Source organism: Nothoprocta perdicaria, unplaced genomic scaffold (genome assembly GCF_003342845.1).
Source record: "Nothoprocta perdicaria isolate Ctin4 unplaced genomic scaffold, notPer1 scaffold_2, whole genome shotgun sequence".
NCBI lineage: Eukaryota > Metazoa > Chordata > Aves > Tinamiformes > Tinamidae > Nothoprocta > Nothoprocta perdicaria.
In genome coordinates this window covers 1,160,189-1,183,824 of record NW_020455204.1, presented here as the reverse complement: position 1 = coordinate 1,183,824, position 23,636 = coordinate 1,160,189, and the positions used below count along the sequence as shown (strand labels likewise).

The 23,636-nt window shown below is 56.1% G+C and overlaps 1 protein-coding gene across 1 annotated transcript; it reads right to left on the bottom strand.

Moving 5' to 3' along the window:
* Positions 1-1,320: 1,320 nt before the first annotated feature.
* Positions 1,321-23,471, bottom strand: CABP1 (calcium binding protein 1). Its single transcript, XM_026037440.1, has 8 exons — positions 23,452-23,471; positions 11,985-12,233; positions 7,552-7,728; positions 4,416-4,446; positions 3,671-3,814; positions 2,862-2,971; positions 2,364-2,511; positions 1,321-1,346 (listed from the first exon to the last, which is right to left on the bottom strand). The coding sequence occupies exons 2-8, from the start codon at positions 12,027-12,029 to the stop codon at positions 1,321-1,323; spliced, it is 681 nt and encodes a 226-aa protein (XP_025893225.1). The 5' UTR covers positions 12,030-12,233; positions 23,452-23,471.
* Between the last annotated feature and the right edge of the window lie 165 nt (positions 23,472-23,636).

Below are 23,636 nucleotides of genomic sequence, written 5' to 3'. Positions count from 1 at the left end.
TTGGCGGCGGGGCGCGGGAGGCGGCGAGCATCCGTGCGCGGTTACCCGCTCCGTCACGGCCGCGCTCATCCCCGTAACCCGTGAGTGGGAGGCGCGGGGCTCCCCTCCGCTCCGCAGCCCTCCCCGGCCGCCCCCCGTGCTGGGCCCGCGGCGTGCGGGGGGCAGCCGCTTCCAGCCGGGAATGGGGCTCGGGATGCGGGTCATCCGGGGATGCCCCGGAGCTCAGCGGCTGCCCCGCCGTGCGCAGCGCTCCGGGTGCTGCTGTGGAGCCGAGAGCCGCGGGATTATCCGTGGGAGTGGGTTGTTATTAAATATTGGGTTATTATTAAATATTGGGTTATTATTTAATCTGCGGTGTTGCCCGCTTCAGAAGGCAGCGAAACTGCCTGGGATGGAGGTTTGTGTGACGGGATGGAGCCCGGCGGCACCGCCAGGACACGCGCCCAGGCTGCCCACTCCGCTCCGGGACGATCCCGGCACTCCCGAGGCCATCGGGGATCCGGCGCTGCGCGGGCAGCCGCAAATGCCTCTTCCCGGGCTCCCACGCGCGTCCCCGACACGCGGCCGGCCTGGCGCAGCGGGAGGTGGGCACGGGAGGCCCCACGACGCCACCACCGGCAGAGCCCCCTGCACAAAAGCTCCGCTCGGGATGCGGCACCGGCTCCCGTTCCGTGCCCACCCTCCCCAGCCTCCCCCGGAGACGTCCAGGCTCCGCATCTGCGGGCACATTCATCACTTTCCCCCTGCAAGACATGTATTTGAATTTACTCTCGGTAAACATAACCACAGGAGATGCAAACGTGTGCCAGGGAGGGGGAGCATAAATAATTCCACACAGAGAGACACACACACGGAGACAGCAAACACGGACATGGGTCACCAGGGGAACCCAGAAGTGCAGAGCGCGCCCTGAGGCTGCCGCCGGTCCCACGGCTTTGCTCTCCTCCGCCCAGCCCAGAGCAGCTCTCCTGCTTTTTGTTTCACAGCAGCTGGTGGGAGAATAAAAGCTGGGGAAGGAGGAGTCTGAGGTTGCAAGTATCCCATGAAAGCATCATGGCAAGTCCTGGCTCTGCCGGTTTCCCGCAAATCGCCTTCCCGGAGGAATGGTTCCAGTTGTAGGAGGTCGCAAGTCTTTCACAGTGTGAAAGGGTGGAGGGGCACAGGGACCGCCGGGAGGGAGGAGCAGCAGGTCTCGTCTCGGATGTCCCCGCCGCGGGCGGCCTGTGAACCTTCCCGAGGGAACATCGGGGCTGGATGCTCCGCCTGGGTCCTCCTCTGCCCTCTCTAAGGTGCTGATTCTTCTCTAGCCGAGAATAATCCTCAGCGGGACATCATGCGGACGAACTCTGCAAGGAAGGGGAAGAGAGAGGCTGGAGCGGAGGGCACCTGGGGCCCCAATGCACCTTCCCAGAGCCCGCACGGAGTTGCAGGGAGCCCTGGGGAGGTTGTGCAGAACGGGCACTAATTCCCGGGATCCTGCAAGGCAGGACCGTTGGTTCCCTGGGACTCTTTCCCAGCCCTGCATGCAGCCTTGTTTGCACCAGAGCTCCTTGGGAGAGGCTGTGGCAGGCGCTGCCTCCCTTCCCCGCACTGCAGCTTCAGGGCACACTGATTTATAATGCTGGCCGCACGGTAATTTCTGGGCAAAACTGCCATTTCAGAGAGAAACCATTTAAAGAAACTGCTAGAGTTTTGGTGGGTGCTAAATGTTCTGCAAAGAAATGTTCACCTCAGTCAACACCGGCCTTGCAGAGAGAGGGGAGCTCTAAGGATACCCTGGCCACATCTTCGCTACCCTGCAGCTTGTGAAGGGCAATTACCCTTGTTCAAACTCACTGTAAATGCCATCAAAGCTAAATGCATTTTCATTCTGCACTTACATTGCCCAGGAATTAGTAACTCCCCAAGGAGGAATGCAGTGGAAATTACCCCTTTGACTTCTCCCTTTCCACAGATGGAGCTGTTCTCTGATAACTAAAGCAGTAACTCGCAGAGAAAATGATACCGGCATAGCATCTCATGTATTTTAGTTGTCCAATATAATTCAGTGGCAGGAAACAAGGAGAGCAAGTGCCATGTAATCAGCTCATGCACTAGAACAGCAGCTACCTGATACTTGCTAAGGAAATACTTGCATTATTTTTTTTTTCATTTCAGAATCTTACAAAACTCAATAATCCTGAGGTTGGGACTCTTCGTCACGCTGTGGACCCAAGAAAGCCTCCGAGCCCCAAAAAATCCCCAGATATGCAAATTTTCTCTTCCACTTCAGCTTCTGAGCTGGAGAACTTTGTTCTGAAAAGTTCTGAAACTCTGACCCTCACGCCAGAGCAGATGGACAGGGAGCACTGGTCCCCTCTCACCTTCAAAATCAACGCGCCCGTCCCCGTTCAGGTCCACGTCCCGGATGATCTCTTCGATATCCCGATGGCCAACCTGCTGCCCTAGGAGCTTCTTCATGGCCTCCCGCAGCTCGCTGGTGCTGATCTCCCCGTCGCCGTTGGTGTCAAACTGCAAGAAGATGAAAAACACCCGCGGGAAAAGAGGTTAATGGGAATGGAGTCTAGGACGCAGCCTGTGCCCCGTGCTCTGGGTGACCCTGCATGTGCAGGGGGTTGGATCTCTAGAGGTCCCTTCCAACCTTAAGGATTCTATAATTCTATGATCTCGACCATCATCCTCAGAGACCTCTCATTCCCGATGTGTCTCACCAGGTTCCCCCTTCCTTGCAATCTCTTATCCCAGTGACTTTCCCTCTGTCCTTGTTCCATGCCTGGCTTGGCTTTTTCTCAGCCTTCCACTCTCCCCTTCCCCTCTTCCCTTCCCCAGCGGCCCTCCTCTCTTCCTGCTCTCCTGCTCACCTCTCTGAAGGCATCACGAAGCTCCTTCACTCCAATCATGTCTGCGGTTTCTGCCAGAAGCTTTGGTCCCATCAGCTCAACAAAATCTTCAAAATCCACGTGGCCACCCACTTGGGAGAAGAGGAAAGATCACACGTCAGGACTCCGGGAGCACCGCCTGGGAAAGGTGGAGCCTTGCTCCAGGGAATAACGCTCATCCAACATGTTTGTACCTCCACATTTATCTTTGTTTTGTATGTGTAAGTTAGCAATGGCGCTCAAATTCCTGACCGCTTGTCCAATGACAGCCTGGACACCAGGGTTATTAGCCATTTTTATGTGTCATTTATGTCACATTTAGTTCTGTGGGGCAGGCAACTTGTTAACTTGTCCTTTCTACATCAGCATATGTCACAAATAACACACAGTAAATAATTCCTAAGCAATAATTCCTAATAATTACCAAGTAAGTAATATCCTACACGGGCACAGGCAAGTGCTGACAATAAATGGTGCTGTCTGCACCGCTCGCATCGTGGGTACCTTTACCCCCCACTGTGTAACCGCAGGGGAACAGCCTTTCTATGATCCCCAAAAAGCCCAGCACCCAAAGGTGTCAGTGTGACCAGCAGGAAACAAGCGCTAGGGACCACAAAGGAACTAGGGAGAGGATGGACCAGAGGAGAGAATCAAAAAGGAGGGAAAAACACACCAAAGGAACAGGGAGAGCTGGAGGCCAAAGGAATAGAGAGAGCAGGAGACCAAAGGACCGGGGAGAGCAGGGCACCAAGGGCGCGATGCAGAGCACAGCGGCGCAGGGCGGCACTCACGGTTCATGTTGATCTGCTGGGAGAGCTCTATGAGCTCCATCTCCGTGGGCATGTAGCCCATGGTCCGCATGCAGTTGCCCAGGTCCCTGCAGTTAATAAATCCATCCTTGTCTTTATCGAACTCCTTAAAGGCTTCTCTTAATTCTGTGGGGGTGGATCCAGAAAGAGCAACAGAGTCAGTGACGGCTGGAAATACCTTTTTCCAAGAAGCCTCCCCAAAGTCAGTAGCACTTTATCAGGGCGAGCTCTTCAAGGTGCTCTGTGTTTTCCCAGCAGATCTCCCTGAGAATGGCAAGGACTGGGGCATTTTTAAGCTTGTTGGCAGCGCTGCAGACCCATTCCTTGCAGCAAAGCCTGCTCGGACAGCAGAGGCTTTGAGCTGCCACAAACCTGAGCTTTCTGAAACCGCGCTTCCTGAAGAAACTGTGATGGATAATGAATTTTCCCAACTCTCACCTCTGCAGGGTTCTCTACAGCCCTCACTGCAGGGCTCAGCAGGCCAGACAGCTTCCCTGGTCCTCTCTATTACCTATCCCCCCACCTTGAAAAAGACAGAAAGGAGGCAAATTCCCCCACTATGGGCAGCCTTGCAGCTTAATCCTTCTGCTGGGGTTGCCAGCGTCCAGGAATCACCTCCCTTGAATTGCCCCCAATCATTTTACCCCTTAGGGGCCAACCTGGGGTGGCTGGCCAGTAGCTTTTCACTGGGCAGGGAGAAAGGTGACACAGGAGTGACAAGTTTTACCTTCGATTTCTTCGGGCCGCAGTTCTCTATCCTGCAACGAGAGAACACACGGAGTTAAGGCTCGCAGGAACGCGGGGTCAGACTAGCACTTGGCGGTGGACACCGTTCTGGGGCAAGCCAGAAAGCGAGAGAAGAAACAAGGAGGTGATGACATGTTTAATACCAGCTACCTGGCGAGGCTGCCCCGCTCTCCTCCCCAGCAGGGAGGCTCCCAGCCCGCACGCGTCTCTGTGGAGGCCCCTCTGCATCTCGTCTGCCGGGCAGGGGCACGACGGGCGCTCCGCAGCACGCGGAAGAGCCTGGGGCCACCGCGGGCTGCCTGGGCGGCCTCCCCACCTGATGGAGGAGAGGGGACCGTGAGCGTCGCCGCGGCCCCCAGGGAGGGAGCGACGGCTGCCTCCGTCTCTGGCTGCTTCCCTACGGCAGCTCCACCGGAGACACCCAGGTCCAACCGGCTGGGAGCTGCTCCTGTAACCGGCAGCTCTGCCATCCCCACTGGCAGGACAGGGGCTGCCACCTCCTCACACAGCCCACATCCCTGTGTCATTCCCTACAGTCATGCCCCCCCCAAAAGGCAGGAGCTTCCCCCTTCCTCCTCCCAGCCTCCATTCCACACAGGAGCACTTCAAAACCAGGCGTGAAGGCAGACACACAACACACACACCACCAAGGTCATCCACAGACAAAACAGGACAGGGATTTCACCGTGTTCAGGAAAGCCTGCAACTTCAGACATCCAATTCTGAGTTCCTTGGAGGAAGGGGGAGGATGTGAACGAGTATAGGAAAATTCCAACACTGCACCGAGAAGAAGAGATGAGCATGGAAATGCACTGCAGTCTGGCTCAAGCGCCCTCCCTGTTTCCCTTGCTGGCTCCCAGGCAAATCCAAAACATCTGAGAATCCGGCCGCAGAGAAACACGGTCGTTTTCCTCTGCCTGCCTCTCGGCTTGTGCCCTCGAGCAGGGAGCGTGTCCTCGCCGGCCGGGCGTCCTGCCGTGTCGTCCCTGCAGGCTCGGGCGGCGCGATCCCGCGCTCTGCAGCCGCCGGCTCGTCTCCGAGCTCTGACGGCGGCTGCCCAGCGCGCGCCACAAACTAGGACACGCGCGGGCTCGCGTCCGCGCGCAGCTGGCCGTGCCAGCCGAGCTGTCCGCTCGCTGCGCGTAACCTTCCCAGAGGCGTCTCCGCGCTGGATGAGCCACCAGTGCGCGCCCGCCCCGCTGCTGCCTCCCGCACGGACCTGGTATTTTCAAACATGTCATCCCATTTGTTCCGCTTTCAGCGACTCCCTAGGGAGAAAACGCCCGAGGCCCTGCGGAGCGGAGGCGGGAGGTCGCGCTGCCCTCGCTAACGCAACGCACGGAGAAGCCCCCACGCCGGCACCACCGCCCCGTGCTCCACTTCCCGGAGAGGTCGCCGGCCCCGGAGCTGCTGCCGGGTGTCCAGGGGGGACACAGACCTGCCCCGGCATCGGACTGTCCCCTGCACAACCCCAGCATTGCCCCAAACGAGGGCTTCGGCACCCGTGGGCACTCGCAGGGCTCCGGGCTCGTCTTTGCACGTGCAGATTGGAGCACCGGAGAGCCAAGGGCTGCGGAGGCAAAAGCTTACGGCACTCCGGAACAGTGACCCGAGCAAGAGCTGACATTGTGCAGAGGTTTGCTGGGCTAAGCTGGAAAGACGCTTCCCTCAAAGGCTAACGGAGGAAAATCACCTGCTTGGGAGGAAATGGGTCACTTTAAAGCTTTTGGAGATGGACATATAGAAAGAGGAATAAACCTTTCCAGAGAGAGATCCCAGAAAGCAGCAGAGTTGCCTCTGAGAGCTCACCATTGGTAATGATTTTACTCTCATTTCTTTCTGCTCTGTGCACAATAAATCCTGTTCAGAGTCAGTTAGAGTAAAGCTTTCTACCAGATGCACTTACACTACAGCAGGATTGTTTGAGACATCACTAATCCTGTTTTGGAAACCTGTTAGGATGACAGGGCTTTCCAGGGATTGTCCACCATGCAGCTGGACCTGTCTCCTGTGCTGTGGTCATTTAGTGACTGAAGGTTGGGAGGAACAAAAGCTCTTCAACTAATTGTGACTAGCACTGATGCTATGGGGATCTCTGGCTGAAAATGCAGCTTCGGAGCTAAGGATTTATATCTCCTACAGCTCTAGATAACTATATATCAGTGTACGAGTGGGTAAGACTGAGATTTCTTACAGGGACAAACAAGCTTTGAGTCTCAGGTAATTGAGGTGAACTTTCTCTTACCAGAAGAACATGCAGTGCACCGGATGAATACATGAAAATGCTCTTACTCACTCATACTTGTGAGTGTTAACGCATGGTTTCTGTACGTGTATGACATTAATGTAGGAATGGAATGTTCCAAAATAGCTCTTATGTCTTGTAAATACCCAACATCGCGGTGCACATTTTTGTACAGTCAACACGGTCAAGCGTGTCCATCTGAATTCACGTACAAACACATTCCAATTTTTTTCTATATATACGTTTGGTACCTACAAACAGGTAGTTACTAATAGATGTGACTGAACGGATGGACGTGGTTTTGCTCTTCTGTGTGCGTTTGGCTCCCAGCTTTGGGTCAGCTGGTGCTATTTGCAAACACGAGGCCAGCCTGAGGCTCTTGGTTTCTTTGGCTGGGATTGCTGCACCCGCATCACGCTGGGCGTGTGAGCGCACAGGGATCGTGTGGGGACGCAGGTGCAGCCTCAGTTCTGCTTGTCCTTGTGTGCTGATAGGACCGATATCAAATACGGGCATCTCTGTGGGCCAACTTGCTCTCAATAAGGACACCTAACTGCATTTAAGTGGCTACTTAGACTCCACAGGCTCATCTGAGCCTCTGGGAATGAGGCCGTCTTGCTGGAATGACAGCTTTGGAACTGGACGCCTCCCGGGCCACCGGACTCCACTTGGGAACAGCCACGGCTCCCCCGCGCATCACTGCCCTTCCAGGAGCCTCCTGGCCCGGGCGCGGGGCCGTCTCAGCCCGTCCTGCAAGCAAGACGGTAGCCTGGGGCTGCGTCTACGCTCGGGGCCGGGGCCGGCGCCGGCGCCGCATGGCCGGGTCCGCGGCTCCGTGCGCATCTCGCCCGGCTGGCGGTAACTTACGTACAGGCTGCCTGTTTTCGGCGAAGCCCTTGCGCAGGAAGATGCAGGCCGGCCCCAGCAGGTTGTGCATGACGGCGCAGTTCTGGGCCAGCACCATGAGCGGGCCCTGGTACTCGCCGGCCGACGGCCCCTCTTCGCTCGTCTGGACAGCCTTATAGCTCGTCTTCTCCTCATGGCGGATCTTCCCGGCCAGCCGGCAGCAAGCAAACGACACAACAGAGGGTGTTACCTCCCCGTCTCGCCCCGCTGAGGCTCTAGCGACCCGCCACGCGCCGAGCCCCGCGGCCGCCCTGCCAAACCGCCCAGCTGGGCGGCGGGGAGGGTTTCCCTCCGGAACGGACCAGCCGGAGGGCCCCGCACCGTGGTTACCGGCTCCCAGGGGAGCGGCAGAGGACGAGGAGGCCACACGTGCCGGGCTGCCCCACCGAGGCCTCCCCGCCGTGCCCGGCTCCACGTCACGCACAGGCCTCGTGCCGCCAACAGGACGGCCCTTCGCATGGCCGTCTGGCCTGCCCGCTCCGCTCCGGGATAGGGGCGTCCCGGGGGGCTCGGGCAGGAGCTGCTTGCGGTGCCGACGTTGGCAGTGGCCACGGACATGCCGTTTTTGTCTGTCTGCACCTCCCCGGACCGTTCCGCTAAGCGCGCACATCCTGCTGAGCTCGGCTCCAGAACAGACCCCAGCACTGGATTTTATAAGGAGCCGCTGCTTTCCTTTTATAGAAATGCATTTCCCTGGCTCTGCAAGAAAAGCCTTATCCCGATATTCCCATGCAGCTATAAAAAGCCAGCACAACCCACAGGACCCTTGGTTTTATAGAATAAACATTAATCATGCATCAGATTCCTGCCTCAGGAATGAGTCCTGCTTTCACAGACGTGCTCGGGGGGTGACCGTGGAGCTCGGTCCATAGCCGTTGTCTCCGGCTATTAACCCTTTCCTTCGGGGCTTCCTCCCCATTCCAGGCTAAAAGAGCAGCTCTGCCCTGGCCCCCCACACACTCGTCCAAACCCACCCTATCTTTTTGCTGTCCAACACGTGCTGTGATCCTGCACGCATGGTTTGTGCTTCACATTTTTATACACGGTGCCACACCGATCTGCTCATGTATAATGGCACGGGAATAGCAGGCACCAGAACAAAAATGCATCCAAAAGCAAGCCACAGAGAAGGCAAAGGAGGAAGCAGAGAAGTGTCTTCATCGCAGCCATGGACGAGGAGGAAAGTGCTGCTGATTGAATGCGGCACGTAGGACCCTTGTCCTTTCACACGTGAAGGATGAGCATCAGTCCGCAAACGGCGCATCCCTAGCTCAGCTAAATGTCATGGCATCTGTGTTGAGCTGCACAGTTTCATGACATCATGCAATCTACTGCCAAAATTGTCAGCTTTATTCCCCGGTGCCTTTCTCAGTTTAATATACCAAAGAGCACAAATTGCTTAAAATAGCCCGCATGAGTCCGGAGCGGAATTCCACTGAAGCCAAGCGAAAGACGGAAGGCCGCTAGCTTATAAACTAATCCTTGCTTTCTGACCCTTGCAGTCAATAGAGTTATTATCGAGCCGCGGAGCTGTGCCAGGGAAGGCTGGCCCATTACCTCCCTGCACGGAGGGATATTGCCCATTAGATGAAGCCATCACCAGGAGCAGCAGAACGACTTGGCCATAAAACCCACCCAAGCACCAAGGGCCCGACCTGTCAGGGCCCCTGTCCGGAGAGGTCTTCTCATCCCCACCGGGATGATGTCCAGGGGATGCTGTGGAGAGGGAAGCTGCCAACAACAGACATGGTGGGGACGAAGGCTGAACGTTACCGTCTGAACAGGCAAGGAACATGGGCACCATCAGTCCTGACCACGTGAGCAGGTGCCTGGAGGCAATTCTGAACCTTCTGGTGGAGACTGTGTACTCAAGAGATCAAACTTGGTTACCCAAGAGCAGCTTTCACACCCACGTTGCCCAGAGCTCCTCCTGTCTCGCTACCGCTTGTGCTCCAGCTTGTGCTCCAAGCTCTTCTCCTATACAGAGAAATTCATTTTTCAGCTGCCTTCGAAATAGTAAATAATCCTTGGCAGTGTGGTTAAGAAGCTGCTAAGGAGAGTATCTGGTAGTAAGAAGACCTTTCACTGCTGTTTCTTTTTTTTTTTTTTTTTCATTTGCATCTTCTTCACTATTTCAGCAAAACGCAAGACAAATATGGGCAAGTAGCTCCCCTCCATCACAGAAGGATGGAATCTTCCCCCAAGAACAGATATCCAGTGCAAGAGGTCTTCACGTTCCTCAGCTGTTCTCCTAATCATCTCAAGTCTCTTTTTTTCCACTTGCTGGGGAGAAACACATGGTGGAGATCACAAGCAATAAGAAAATTGTGCCTGGTAGTTCTGGCTTAGCAGCATCCAAACGTAGGCAGCTCTTCAGTCCGAGGACATGACTGCTCAAGGAGCTTTACTGAAGTGGGGGTAGAGCGAGGACAGTGAGGAATAACAGGGCTAGAATGATTCCTTCTTCCCAATGAAACTTAGGGCCCGCCATGGCCCAGCCTCTCATCTTCTCCACTCAGTTCCCTCTCACCTTGCTCAAGTTAAAAATCTGAGACACAAAGACCAGGATCACAAAACAGCCAAAGGAAGTGGTCCGATGTCCCAGTGGTTCTGTGAAATGTCCAGTGTAACCATTTGTGTTGGGAGAGAAAGGAAGAAAGGAAGAAAGGAAGAAAGGAAGAAAGGAAGAAAGGAAGAAAGGAAGAAAGGAAGGAGCTCCAGAACTGCTCAGGATTAGACACTGAGGTCTTAAATTGTGGCTTACTGGGGTGAGGCCTGGGAAATTCTCTAATTCTTCTTTGGAGCCTTCTCCTTTTAGTTCTGCCATCCTAGTTGCTGTTGTTGCAACTAGGCTCAAAGCGCCTTATTCCAAGCAGCTCTTAGGAATGAAAGAATAAGCAAAGAAAAGACCGATCACACGGAGTCTGTAAGACCCCGAATCCATCCTGATGTGAGCAGTCAGGCCACACATCACACTTTCCGTTGCCGTCTCCTTGATCTCGCCAAGCACAGCTGCAGTCGTGTCCATTTTTCACAAGTTCGCGATACCTACAAGTGGCCAACGTGGGGTCCGCAGATGGGCGACCACAGGGTAGCCAGTGGCCACCTGCTCGGCAAGGCCCCTTCTCCTGGCGTATCCTTGCTGCCCCTTGCCATTTCTGGCCATTTTTGCACAGCCAAGGCAGGGCCCAGGCCACATTTCTACGTGGAAGGGGCAAATCCAGGGTCAGAAGAGACTCCCTACGAGGTACCTCCTTCCAGAGGGGCCTTTCCAAGTCTCCTCATGGAGCACCCTGACGGCATTTCCCTGTCTCCGCAGGGCCTGTGGCTCATTGCGGTACTTTCAGCGCTTCACGTAACCTCTTCATTTATAAGTAGTGAAGCAAACAGCTTTTTTTTTTTGCTGAGTTATTAGACTGTCAGCACTGCCAAGCGAGGACTGCTTGGCTGATGGGTTCCTTGCGCTGCAAAACCTCCCTCACACAGACAAGGAAATATCACCGGGCAAATTATCCCCATTTCAGCTCAGCCCCTAGCAGCAGCTCCTGGAGCTAACTCACCCGGGGATTATTTTCAAGCCTGGGCGCCGAACAGCCTGTGGGTTGAGGCCAAGCGGCTCCGCGGGCGGCTGGGACACGCTGGGCCCACGCGGGCCACGCTGTGGTGTGACAGGACGCGCGTGACGCCCAGCGTGTCCCCTCACACACGCAAGCAGGGACAAACAGAAAAGCGGCTTCTGCGACCAAAAACAGCGGGAAACTACTCACGTGCATCCCCCAGCAGCAAAGGCACGTATGCCTGCATGCACGCTTATGTGAGGACATATATGAGCAAATATACACATATGGACACAGCCGAGCAACGAGGCATGCATGTGAGACCCACACAAACCCTCCCCTAGGCGCATGCCCCTCCGCACACGTCAACGCAGGGGCACGAACAGCGGGGGACACACGTGAGACGCGGGCGCTTCAAGGTGCCCGTTCACCCACACACGGCGACAGGAGCTTGCGGCCACGAGCGTCCCCGCGGCAGCGCCGTGCCGGCTGCAAGCGCATGCACATACACAAACTCGCGTCTATACGTGGACGGTGAAGGTGGCGGCACACAGGACACGGGGCAGCGAGGCGCGTGCAGGAACGAGCATGCAGAGCCACGCGGGGACGGGGACGCGCGTCGTGGCACTCGGCACCGTGGGCTCTGCCGGCTGCGCCCGCTCGAGCAGCTCGCATTTTTCTCCTTTTTTTTAGGGAAAAAAAAGGCCAATGGGGAGAGTTGAACCCTTCATACATGGGAACCCTTCAGTTCATCTCAGCCTTTCTCCCACCTCCCTTTCCCCGCTGTCACCCATCCCAAGGAGCGGGGCCAAGGAAACGCACTTTGTTTCAGGGAACATACCTTTTTCGAGAGGTTTCTCAGTGGCGACTTCACACAGTTGCCCATAATATGTTGAGTCTGCCCTTCCGGTGGCCTTGGTTATAAAGGAACCGAAGCAATTGATCCCATTAAAGGTATTCCTTGGGAGCAAAGCAAGAAAGGCAGCGCCAGGCAAATCCAAACAGCTACTGGCTGCTGGGGCTCCCCTCTTCAGGGAGCTTTTTCTCTCTCTGCCTCTCTCTCTCCGTGTTTTTACTTTATGTTCACTTTCTTGAAGAGATGAAGCAGGAAGGAGAGGGAGGGGAAACAGAGAGAAAGAGAGGGAGAGAGAGGGAGAGAGAGTGAGAAGGGGGGAGAGAGAGGGAGGCGGATGTATAATCTACATCAGATTAATGTTCCAAGCCCTCCCACCCCCCTCAATCTGCAGGCACGGCTCTTTCACTCACGGGTGAGGGCTGCTTCAGGGCAATTAAAGAGGCAGAGGCATCGCCAGAAGTGATTTCCGCAGCAAGCCCGGTGAATCCAGCTCGGCCGGGTGCTCCCAGCGCATCCTCCGGCTCCTGCCCACCCCCCCGTTAACTCCCCTCGGCTCTACAGTCACCGGAGAGCTGTGCTGGCTACCAGGCAATCCACTTAGGAGCTTGGAGCAGAGTCCGGAGCTCGCTTGGGAGCAGAAATGGACCATTTATCCGGGCGGGACCTGCTTGAGCTTATAAATCACGGCAGCCCGGAGGTCCCTCATTCTTGCCGTGCCTCGGTCGGAGCAAGCCGGAGGCAGCGGTCCAGGGACGCGGGGACGCTCGCAGCCCCGCAGCTGTAACTTCCAACCGCAAGGGAGAGATCCTGAGGCTCACGGGAAAGCCTTGGGAGCTTTTGTAAGTGAAAATCAACTGGTGGCTTTCCTGCACAATCTGCCGGGGTAGCTTGGACCTGAATCCTATCCTAACAGCTTGGCAAGGTGCAACAAAGGCTTTAGACTTCAGATCCACAGCTCACACGTCATTCCTTTTCCAAGCACCAGAGTACTGGGATCCATAAGGGGCTCCTACCCCAGACCCAGCTCTGAACTGTGGGTGGACAGAATCACGTCCAGAAAGAAAGGATGAGCCCTCAAAAAGTTTTCCCCTGTTCTCAGGCTGAACGTGGCAGCGTTCTGTCTGAAAGAAGATTTAAATTGCATGAAAGATTCACCATCACCCCAGGCAACAGACTCTGAACAGGATGGCGAAAGCATCCTTAGCTGTGAAGCCACCATGGCTGCATCTCCACAGCGATAAGAAGCCATGGCATTAAGAGCTAGCTTCTCTGCCAGCCCCAGAGACCAAGATGAGGACGATCCTGCACCCCAACTATACCAAGACTGGCAGGACAGTGAGATGTTCCACCACCTTCTCCACCAGCGTGGCTCCAAACAAAAGGCTCTGCACAGACCAAACCCATGGGCTGAGCACTTGTCCCCAGGCTCTTCTGTGCAGGAGACAAGGACTTACCCGCCTGGTAGTTCTAAGGGTGTTGGACAGAAAGGATGATCTGTCAGTGTCACAACAAAGATTTTTGTTGTTGTTTTGTTTTTTACTTTTCTACTCTGGAATTGCTGTGGGAAGTATAGAATAACTGCAAGGTGAATCAACAGCTGTTTAGAGCCTACAGACTTCTTCCATGTGAGGACACTAGTTTAGGGCTCCAGCCATGGCAAGAGGCAAGGGCTTCTCTGGTTGCAGTCAGTCAGACATGCAGGGCCCTCTTCCTCATCCTGACCACTTCCCAAGAGCAAAAGCAGCAGAACAGCCTCCTTTTGGGTGCCTTCCTTGGGGCACTGCCCAAGAAGGAGCTGCACAAACAGCAGCATCCTCTAAGATAATCAGCACGTGATGGCTGTGGCGGCAGATTCTGGAGACATCTCTTGTCCCGGGGACAAACTGAGCTGGTCAGAGAGGATGGAGAAGCTCTGGCCTGGAAGATCTCCGTGGAGGAGCTCACCCTTAGCAGGCCATGAGGCAGAGCTGTCTATGAGCTGGGTCTGTCACCTGCTCTCACAATCGGAGGCTCCCTGATGAAGAAGAAAATAAACACCCAATGCTGCGGGCTGTGCCAGCCCCGGCCTCGTGGCAGGGGCTCGATGGAGGATGCTGAAACTTCCAGCACTGTTCAAGGCTGCCATCTCAAGCTCTGCTTCTATTTCCCCTCTTAAAGCAGCTAATGGGAGGCTCATCTACCCTTGGCCAAAGCGCTTGTCATTAATAATGTTCTCTGTCAGTTGGAGCCATTCCCCAGACTCCTTGTTTATTGACAAAGTGCTCGTCTCTCTCGAGCAGAAGCTGCCACACAGCAAGCGAGGCACCGGGGCTCCTTCCCGAGACAAACGACTCCAATTCCCAAGCAGAAAGAGGAGGGAGAGCCGCCTCGCTGCTCCTAATGAATCTCCTCTCGACAGGCAGCAAGGGGCCAGGAACACCCCGCAAATGGAAAGCGTTGTCTCCCGCCTCCTCCCAGGGACCGGGAGCCAGGATCAGGCTGCCCAAGAAGCCAGCACAGCCCTCGTGCTGCTAAGAGCGGCTTTGCAAGACTGGGATTTTAAGAGCCTCATGGCGCTCGTAAAAAAAAAAAAAAAGCTGCGATAGTGACGTGCTGAACATGAGCTTGTACAGAGCACTGCGAGCCTGTGAAGTGTTCCCGTTGCCTGCTGTCCTGCTTCGCTTCCAGAGAGCCCTGCAGGGCCAAGATCCCGGGAAGGGATCCGGGAACCCAGCAAGGGAAGAGGTCCTGGAGCCCCCTGCACCAGGTCTGCTGCACAGTCACTATCCGATTCTGCAAAAATCAACCAGGCAGAGACACAGAGGGCCATGATCGTAAACCATTCTCTTGCCTCCTTATTTAACCTCAAATCCCTTAGGAGCAATTGGGCAGCACCTCACGCTCCAGCAGACAGATCCTGCTGACCTTTCAGCCTGAAAATCACTTTCTACATGGGGATCTTGTTCCCACCTCCACTCTGGGCACCTCAGAGAGACGCAGGGAAGTGGAGCTGGCAGAACGGTCATTGGAAGATCGGGTTGCAGGGAGCCTGTTTTCTCCCTGCCTCCAACCGAGGCTGCTGCAAGAGTACAGGATGCTGAGAATAAGTGTGTCAAAAGCGTTTGTGTGTAGGTGCTGATCTGTGGGCATGCCTATATCTGGGGTAGTCGGTGTGCGCGTGGGAGGGCTGCACACGCACATACCCCGGCATTCCCACACTGTTCTCTGTGGCAAGCACGCTGTTCTTTGAAGGCCTGGGGCTCTCGTGTAAACGCTCCAAAAAGCAGCAGGAACTTTGTGAAACGCCACTTACCTTGTTCCTGCATCCCTCCATCTCCCCTGTGATCCATAGTGCGGAACCGAGCGCTTTGGGGATGCGATTTGGGACGGAGCGAGAACTCGGCACACACACAAGGCTGCCACGTTCACCTACCTGAGCTGGGTTCCGTGGCACAGGGCAGGGAGCTGTTTAAGATGCTTTAGTATGTCTTTTAAAAAGCAGTGCTGTGCTTGGGGCTGGCGCCTTTGGCACAAATACTCACCCCACAGGAAAACGCTGGACCCCACTATGGCTAATCCTTCGGGAGCTGCCAGAAACTTCAGTCAGCAATGGCAAATATCAAAAGCCACAAGAGAACCATCGAGAGCCAGCTTGAAATCTGGGCTCACTTATCTGACTGCAGCTTTGCTTGGTCAAAGTTTCCAATGGAGGTGTGATTTGTAAAGCCAGACCGCTCAGACGCCAAGCCAGGTTCAATATTGGGTTTGCTGGAACGTGATTTCAGGTGGTTGCTTGTGACACAGAACGGACAGTCGCTACAGCAGGAAAACATTAGTACAAGGCTTGATCTCCCACCAGAATATATCCTAGAGCATGGCAAACTCATTACTAGCACCTTTTCCCTGAAACCCATGGCTTTGCCCACTGCGGGCCTGGAAGATGTCACCATTTAATATCTTAACATATGCCACCTTATTTAAACTGTTTTGACAGGATAACAATTTTTGGTATAGTGATTACTAGCTCTCAGCTTTCCTCCCAACCCCACACTGAGCTGCTGGCTGTAGCTCTGCATTTTAAAAGGAAGGAAAAAAAAAAAAAAAAGTCCAGTCTTAGTGGATGATCTTAGATGAGACTTGTCATTGGGATTTATTAGCATTCCCACGTCGTTGTCATTGGGATTTATTAGCATTCCCACATCGTCGGTGCTGCCGGTGCCCTTGTTTTACAGCTCCCCAGCCCTGGAACGTGCCCTGCTGCTCCAGACCTCTCTTCTTTTGCATAAGGCCCCTCGAGCAGTTTTGCTGCACATCGAGTTGCGTCTTCCGACCTCAAATGAACCTCGGACGGTTCCTCCTTTCAGCCAGACAAGCACAGAGCCATCTCGGGGGGCACCAGCAGGTATTGGCAGCGACGGCCCAGATCTTCATCCAGAGGCCTGGATATTTCTGCGGAGAGTTTGGGAACTTGCTTTGCTGTCAGCTGTTCCAGGAAGAAAGTGTTGCTGACTCACGCTGTGCATAATATTCTCCTCCATTAGAGCAATTGGATCATATTCAATCACAAACAACAGAAAGGTTATTAAAAAGACCTAAACTAGCGCAGATATTTTCCATCACGCTCAAGGTAACAAAGCCTTGATTGGCAAGTCCTGTTCAGAGCAGCTTTGTCTAGAATTAATTGGCTTTACTGAGAGTTAGATGCAAGCAGATGGGAACGTCCCATTTCCTGACACCTTCCGTACAGATCTGGTGCAAATATTTTGCTCTAACCCAACTTCCAGGAGCCCACGCAGAAGATACATTGGCCAGAGCACCATATTTTGTGGATATTTTCTGCTTTTCAAGATCAACAATGGGCTACAAAAGCCTCAGAGGCTGCTGTAACAGTTTGGAATGAGAGAATTGTGAATTGTTCTGTGCCTGCTGTGACTGCATCAACTCTACCCTGGTTCCTCACCTCTCTCAAGGTAAAAAAGCACAGAGAAGCATTTGCCTGGTCCACTGAAGTGCTACCAAAAGTGTGGTTGGTCACCAGATGAGCAGAGGGCTGGGAATCAGCACTAACCCAATACTCAACAACCCTCCCAAACTGTATGAAATACCCGACTGCGGCCCAGCTCGCTTCTATCTCGAGCAAGGACCTTTAGAAGCTCAGGTCGCTTATCACAGTATGAAATCTCTGGCTATTTTTCAGCAGAGCTGGTGACAAACGAGCCAAACCCTGCGTTTTTTTCAGCATTTCTCAGTGATTTTTTCACTTCCTGCCTTCAAGTGCTGTGACATGAGGCCTCACAGCGTTGCCCCTTCCCTTCCAAGGGCAGACCACATTTCATCAGCGTGGGGTGAAGCAATGATGTCTATTCTTTCCAAAGACGGCTGCAAGACGGAAAGGGCTCTAGGAGGGAGGTAGAAAAAGACATTAGAAAATTGCTAATGACCTCATTTATGGCTATGCTGGTTTGCGGCCTTACACTTGTTAAGGAAGTTACTCAAAGACTAAATGGGACCATACAAGCTATGACAACTGCTTATTTCTAAGAGGAGCATTTGATTGATATTGCAGATTACTCAAGTTCGCGGGCACTGCTGCCGCTCTGAGGTCACCGGAATGTCGCCGGATTATTGAAAGGGAGCCCAACGTGAGCTAAGCGTCTTTTACTGGCTGCACACCACAGAGCTGCTTGTTATTGGAAATCAATACCACTCATGGGCTCATCAGGGAAAACCAGGCACTGGAGCCCTGACGCGACAGGGAACTGCGGCCAACTGAGCTGCTGGACCCACAGCCCAGCTACTACAGGGCCGAATCCATCCCTCATTGGCACTTTGCTCAAAGCCATTGGCTTCTACAGTATTTCCAACAAAAAAAACGAGGCGGTCCAGGTTGCTGAAATGCACAGTGGACTCAGTGAAATGACAATTAATTCATTATCGGAAGATTTTCTTCTCTCAAAAGATAAACGGGGCGCAACCAGAGGGCTGGTGCCTCTCGGCGCGTTCGCTCGTGCTGCTGCATATTTCATGAACTGCATATTTAATGACTGTTCCTTCGCCTTGGCTTTACTGCGATGCTTTTCCGTAGGCTTTTAAACCCGAGATTTGTTTCACAAGTAACCGCTGGCAAAGCTTAACACCTCCCGGCAGAGCTCCCGCGGGGAAGGCGCTTCCACGGAGCCGGCCGGAGCGGCGGTTCCTGCCCCGCCAGCTCCTCAGAAGTGCTAAAAGCGACACATTTCCCCCCAAACCGCGCTAGGGGCAAGCAGAGCGACGCACTCGCGGGCAACGACATCCCTGGGCGCCTTTCCCTCCATGCAGGGATGCAGCTTGGAGCATACGGATGGGGTCGGCGGGCGGACGCGCGCGGCGGTCGTTAACACAGAGGTGTCCGTGGGGCCGGGGCAGCCCACGAGGCCCCGGGCCACCCCACGGCACCCTGAGGTGCCCGGGGCAGGAGTCGCTGCCCTTGGCCGGCGGGAGCTGCCGTTCGCTCGGGCTCCGTCCTGCGGGAAGCGCCCCCGGGAGCCCCCCCGGCCGGCGGCAGCGCGGGGGGACGCGGCGGCAGCGGGACGGGACGGGACGCGGGGAACGGGACCGGGGGCCGCGGGGCCGCCCGCCCGCAGCAGGGGGCGCCGTGGCGACGCGCAGCGCGGCACCGTTGCCGCCGTTCGTGCCAACGTCGGTGCGGGGGGACACAGAGGGGCCCCCGGCGCTGTCCTGGTGGCGGGGAGCGCTCGAGGTGCGGGACCCGGCGCGAGGAGGCGCTGGGAGAGGCGCCGCGCTCGGCTCCCGCGGCGCAGCTCCAGCGCAGGGCAGCGGGCGAGGGGCAGGGGACATCCCTGCGTGGGGGGACATCCCTGCGCGGGGGGACGTCCCGGTGGTGTGCGGGCATCTTGAGTCACAGGGGAGCCCCCCGCACCCCGAAGTGCGTCGTCCCTCGGAGGGCTTGACCCTGCGTGGCAGGCGGGAAGCGCCCTCGGTTCCCCACGGCGCTGCCCCGCGGCTGCCCCGCGTCCTCTGGCTCTGCGCGGCACCGGCGGCGACGCGTCGCCTTCGCCACCCGCCGCCCCGCGCCCACCAGCCGCCGCTGCCCCGGCACAGCCCAACACGCAGCGCGACCACAGGCTGCCGTGACGGAGCCATGGCCAGGGGCCCCGGGCAAGGCCGCACGGAGCTGCCGGCCCTTCGGAAGCTCCCTCCATGCCGAGGTCCTCCGGCAGTGACCGTGCTTGGGCACAACTGCTGCTCCAAGAGCCTTGACACCCAGGGCGTCCTTAACACCTAGGGTCCCGTGCTCTGGTGTCCCTGCTTGAGCAGGAAGGTTGGACTAGATCATCTCTAGAGGTCTGTTCCAACCTCAACCACTGTGGTTCTGTGGTTCTGTGGTTCTGTGAGTGCAAGCGGAGGCGATGCCGGAGCCAGGGAGTCTCGTGCTGGGAGGAGAGTGGCGAGGGCGCCCGGCCTCCCTCGGAGAGGGTGGAAAACACAATTTTTCCGTGCCCCCTCCTATCTGGTTTGGATGGAGAAGTTCTCCATCCACTCACTGCTCACAAATACAGCCACAGGGCACGCATAACCTCAAAACACGGACGGCTCTGTCACTCCAGTTTGCGCCAAGACCCACCGGGACTTGTTAACCTTAACTAAAGCCCAAGAATAATTAAAGGAAGAACAAGCAAAAGGAGGAAAGGAAAATCAGAAAATGCAGGAGAAATCATCCTCCAGTTCAACAGCAATTTGAACACCAAGACAAGGAGGAGAATGGGAGAAGGTGCAGACAGGAGAGGCTTTTAACTGCCTGTACAAATAGGAACACAAAAGCCCCTTCGGCCACTGCACTAACAGCAGAAGCCCGTAAATATTTAATGATTCCCTGTGGCATTGTTTGACCCCTATGAACCCCATGCTCCTGGAGGCAATTGACAGAAAGCTGTCGGGGAATCACTTCACTTAAAAAATTTAACAGTCAGGCAGGGTGTGAAAGCTAAACGGCCCTGCAAACGGTCATGGCTCACATGGCGGGATCGCTTGCAAATTAATATTGCATCGCAAAGGCCAGAAAAAGCTCCTCGACCGAAAGGTGCCAGCTTGGGCCGAGCCCGCGGCTGACGCAAAGGCAGCGGGAGGATGCGGCAAAGTGCAGCCCTGTGCAGCCCAGCTGCAGAGCTGCCGTGCTCGGGATCCCGCTGCATCCCGACTCCCGCTGCCCGGAGCGGCTCCGTCACGGCCGCTCTTGGCCGCTGTCCCCGCCGCCTCCCGCCAGCGCCGCGGCCTCCGCGCTGCCGCCGCCGGCGCTGCTGGCACGTCACCAACCCGGTGCTGCTGCCCGGCTGCCGCCTCCCCGCTCTCGCGGCCGCCGCTCCTCCGTCCTCGCTGACGGGCTACGGCTCCGCGCGCCGCTGCATCCTGCTCTGTGGCTCCTTCTGCTCCGCTGCCCACCTTTGCCGCTGCTCTGCTTCAAACCACATGCACCTCCCTATAGACCCACCCAGTGCTATATACCTCCCTATACCTGCGCGCCTCCCTTTTTGGCCACTTTTCCTCACGCCTCACGTGCGCGCCCTGCCAGCAGCCGCTGCCCTCTCGCCTGAGCTACCACTGCTGCAGTGTCCAGGACGGCTGCCCCGCTCGCGGGCGCCGTACAGCCAGCCCACCGCGATGCTGCTTGTCCCCACGCGTGTCCCTGCGCACTGGGGACACTCCAGCAGCTCCTCCAGCCCCTGCTCATGCCCCGCCAGCAGCGGGGCTGAAAGCTCCCCTCCGCACTGCACTAAACCACTGACCTGCGGTCAGGCTACAGCCCTAGGCTGCTCTCACGCCCGTGTCCTGCCAAACAGCCACCGCACAGGACCAGGATCGGTCTCGGCTCCGCCACAGGACCGCGCTGTGGGCTCCGCACTAGCCGGCCATGCCGAGCGCTCGCCCGGCACGAACTCCGCAGCCACGCACTGCTCCAGTGTGGGAATGTGGCATGAGGCTAAGAGGAGAGCCTGGCTTACACTAATACACCGCTATGCTCTCCTACATTCGTTAATTCACCTAGTGCTCAATTACAAAATGGCAAAATGCCTTCAAAGAGTATTATTGCTCTGTTATGCTGAAGCATCACTGCATCAGGGTAGCATGAGCCTAATTAATAAGATATTATTGCATACCGTGTCCCGGCAGCGCCGAGCCTTAGCATTGCCCCAGAGCGCACACCCACCGCGTGCTCGTTACATAAACCCTGCACTTCTGCCTCTGCTCCGCGCGTGCCCCGGCACGGCTGCAGACCAGCGCAAGACACAGCCCTGGAGCCCCGGGCTGCTGCTTTCTGCCGCTGCTGCAGCAATTCCTGCCCCGGGAACGATGCTCCGGGGATCCCTGCAATCCCGCCTGCCTATCCAGCGGCACTGCTACAGCGCTCAGCAAGCACGGCCGTGTCCCTGCACCGCTGGGGATGTCTCGTGTGTGCCCTGCGGCGGTCAGACACCCCGCACGCGGCGGCTGCTGCAGCCTCGCGGCGCCGCGCTGCCCTCCCCAGTGCGCCGCAAATGCGCCGCTTCGCTGGGGGCTGCAGGGACGGGGAGGAGGTCTTGGATTAAACAGGTTGATTTAATCCAAGATTGATTGAGCTGTTGCTCTCTTCTTACGGCGTGGAGCAGTGTCACAGCACCGGCCACCTGGACGTGACAGCCCCGCGGCCAAGGCCGGTCCCAGGCTCAGCTCGGCTTCCCTCCGCTCCAAACTCCTGCCCATCTAAAACACTGCACTTTGCATTCACTCCTTCACTCACCAAAACAGACTCACCGCCATCTCTTCCTGTGACCAGATCTCCACTGTTCTTACCCTTGGGCCTTCAGGCATCCCCGGCTTTTGATGTCGCCACAAAGACCATCTTCACATCTGTCCTCCTGGGAGCAACTCCCTCTGCATCCCAGCTCGTGGCTCCCCACGCTCTGGCACGCACAGAACAGCTCTACCACAACCCGCTCCTAAAAGCCAGTCCTAAAACCACCACTAGATGGTCGTTTGCTCACAGTTAGTCCAAAGAAAGCAGGTGACGGATGAATACAGAGGGAAATGGGAAGAAAGAGCATCACGCTGGGGAAGGAAGATGGTGCTCGTAGGAAGGAGGGGAGTGCGCAAGCAGCCGCGTCCGACCCCACAATTTCATTTCGTTAAGTTTGTGGCATTCACAAGTGTCTCACGACTGTGCAACGCAAGCAGCAAAGGAGGTGGAAGAGCAATGCCCTGTCAGGGACTTGCTCACACTTCTAACATTGTGGGGGACACCGGGGGCTGTAGACTGAAACCTTCCCCTTAGACGCATCTCGCTTTTGGCAGAGCTCAGCCCGAGGCAGAGCTGAGCCCAGGGATTTCAGCGGCCGGTGCTGAAATACTGCCTTTTGCTGCCCAAATTAAGCAGCTAGCTGATGGCCAGGGCCTGCTTCATTGCAACTACATTTTAATCTAGGCTTCTGGTAAACTGCTGCCGCAGAGGGGGTAATGTTAGTTCCGTATTAAACACAAGAGTAACGTTCACAAATCGACAGACTGTCAGTGAGGATGCAAAACTGCCGAGAATGGATGAGGTTTGAGCCTCACTGGAGAGGCCGGCATGAGCAGAGGCAGCCGCCACTTTGAGACCAAACTAAGCAAGACACAGGAGCATCACGTCCTTCCTCCCCAAGTACAAGGACTCTCCCCGTAGTTTTAATTCGAACAGGCCCTCTGCAAATCTCCCAAACCAGCTTAAAAACCACAACCCAACAACAAAACTCCCAAATCACAATTCTGGTTTAATCGATCACTCCCAGGGCTGGAACTCAGCCCTCGGGGCTGCCGGCTTATACCTATAATTGTGCTGCTGAGAGACTGCAGTTACATTAATCTTCCTGGAGATTACATTTCCCAGGAACAACCCTAAATGGCTCTAAAAAGAAAATTTTAAGCCAGTTTTCCCTCTGCCTTTTCATTTTCAAAGGGTAGCCCTGTCGGGTAATTTCACTACCAGAAGCAGCTACAAACAGCAGCTTTGTACCCAAAGCGCTTGCAAGCCCCGAAAGCATCTGTTCCATCCCAACACAGTGACTGGGGAGGCTTCCGAACTGGGTCAGGATTTTTTTTTTTTTTTTTTTTTTTTTTTTTGCCATCCTCCCCACTGCCTTCCCCTGACAGCTTCTGCCATCAGAAATGATTCATCTGCTGATCGTACAGAAATGGACCATAAGGAGATGTAAACAAATACAGCAAAGCACGGCGGGGAGCCAGGGAGACGGCATCTAATAAGTACATAGGGACTGAAATAAATAAATAAACGCAAGCACCGAATTTCGCTTCTCCGGCTCTCAGCCGCTGCGGGGCCGGCAGCGCGGACGAGCCCGGGCTCCATCCCCGGGGGAGGCTGCTCGTCCCGGGGGCGGCTCCCGGAGCCGCGGGGGCTCCTGCCCCGGCGGAGGCTCCTGCCCCGGCGGAGGCTCCCGGCTCTTACCTGCCCGAAGACGGAGCTGAGCATGGGGCGCAGCTGGTGCAGGAGCGGGTCGGCGTCGGGCGGGCGGGCGCCCGCCTTGGCGGGGCCCCGCGCTGCGGGCTTGGCGGGCGGCGAGGCGCCCTCCGGCAGCCTCAGGGACTCGGTGCTGCCGCAGCGCAGCGCGGCTCCCGCCGCCGCGTCCTGCG

Bases quoted from the DNA above. Each gene is read 5' to 3' on its own strand.
- CABP1 (XM_026037440.1), bottom strand. From the start codon at position 12,029: ATGGGCAACTGTGTGAAGTCGCCACTGAGAAACCTCTCGAAAAAG. The intron at 4,447-7,551 runs GTACGTAAGTTA...CTCTCGTTGCAG, and splicing joins TCGCCGAAAACAGGCAGCCT to GATAGAGAACTGCGGCCCGA. The intron at 2,972-3,670 runs GTGAGTGCCGCC...TCTTCTCCCAAG, and splicing joins CCAGCAGATCAACATGAACC to TGGGTGGCCACGTGGATTTT.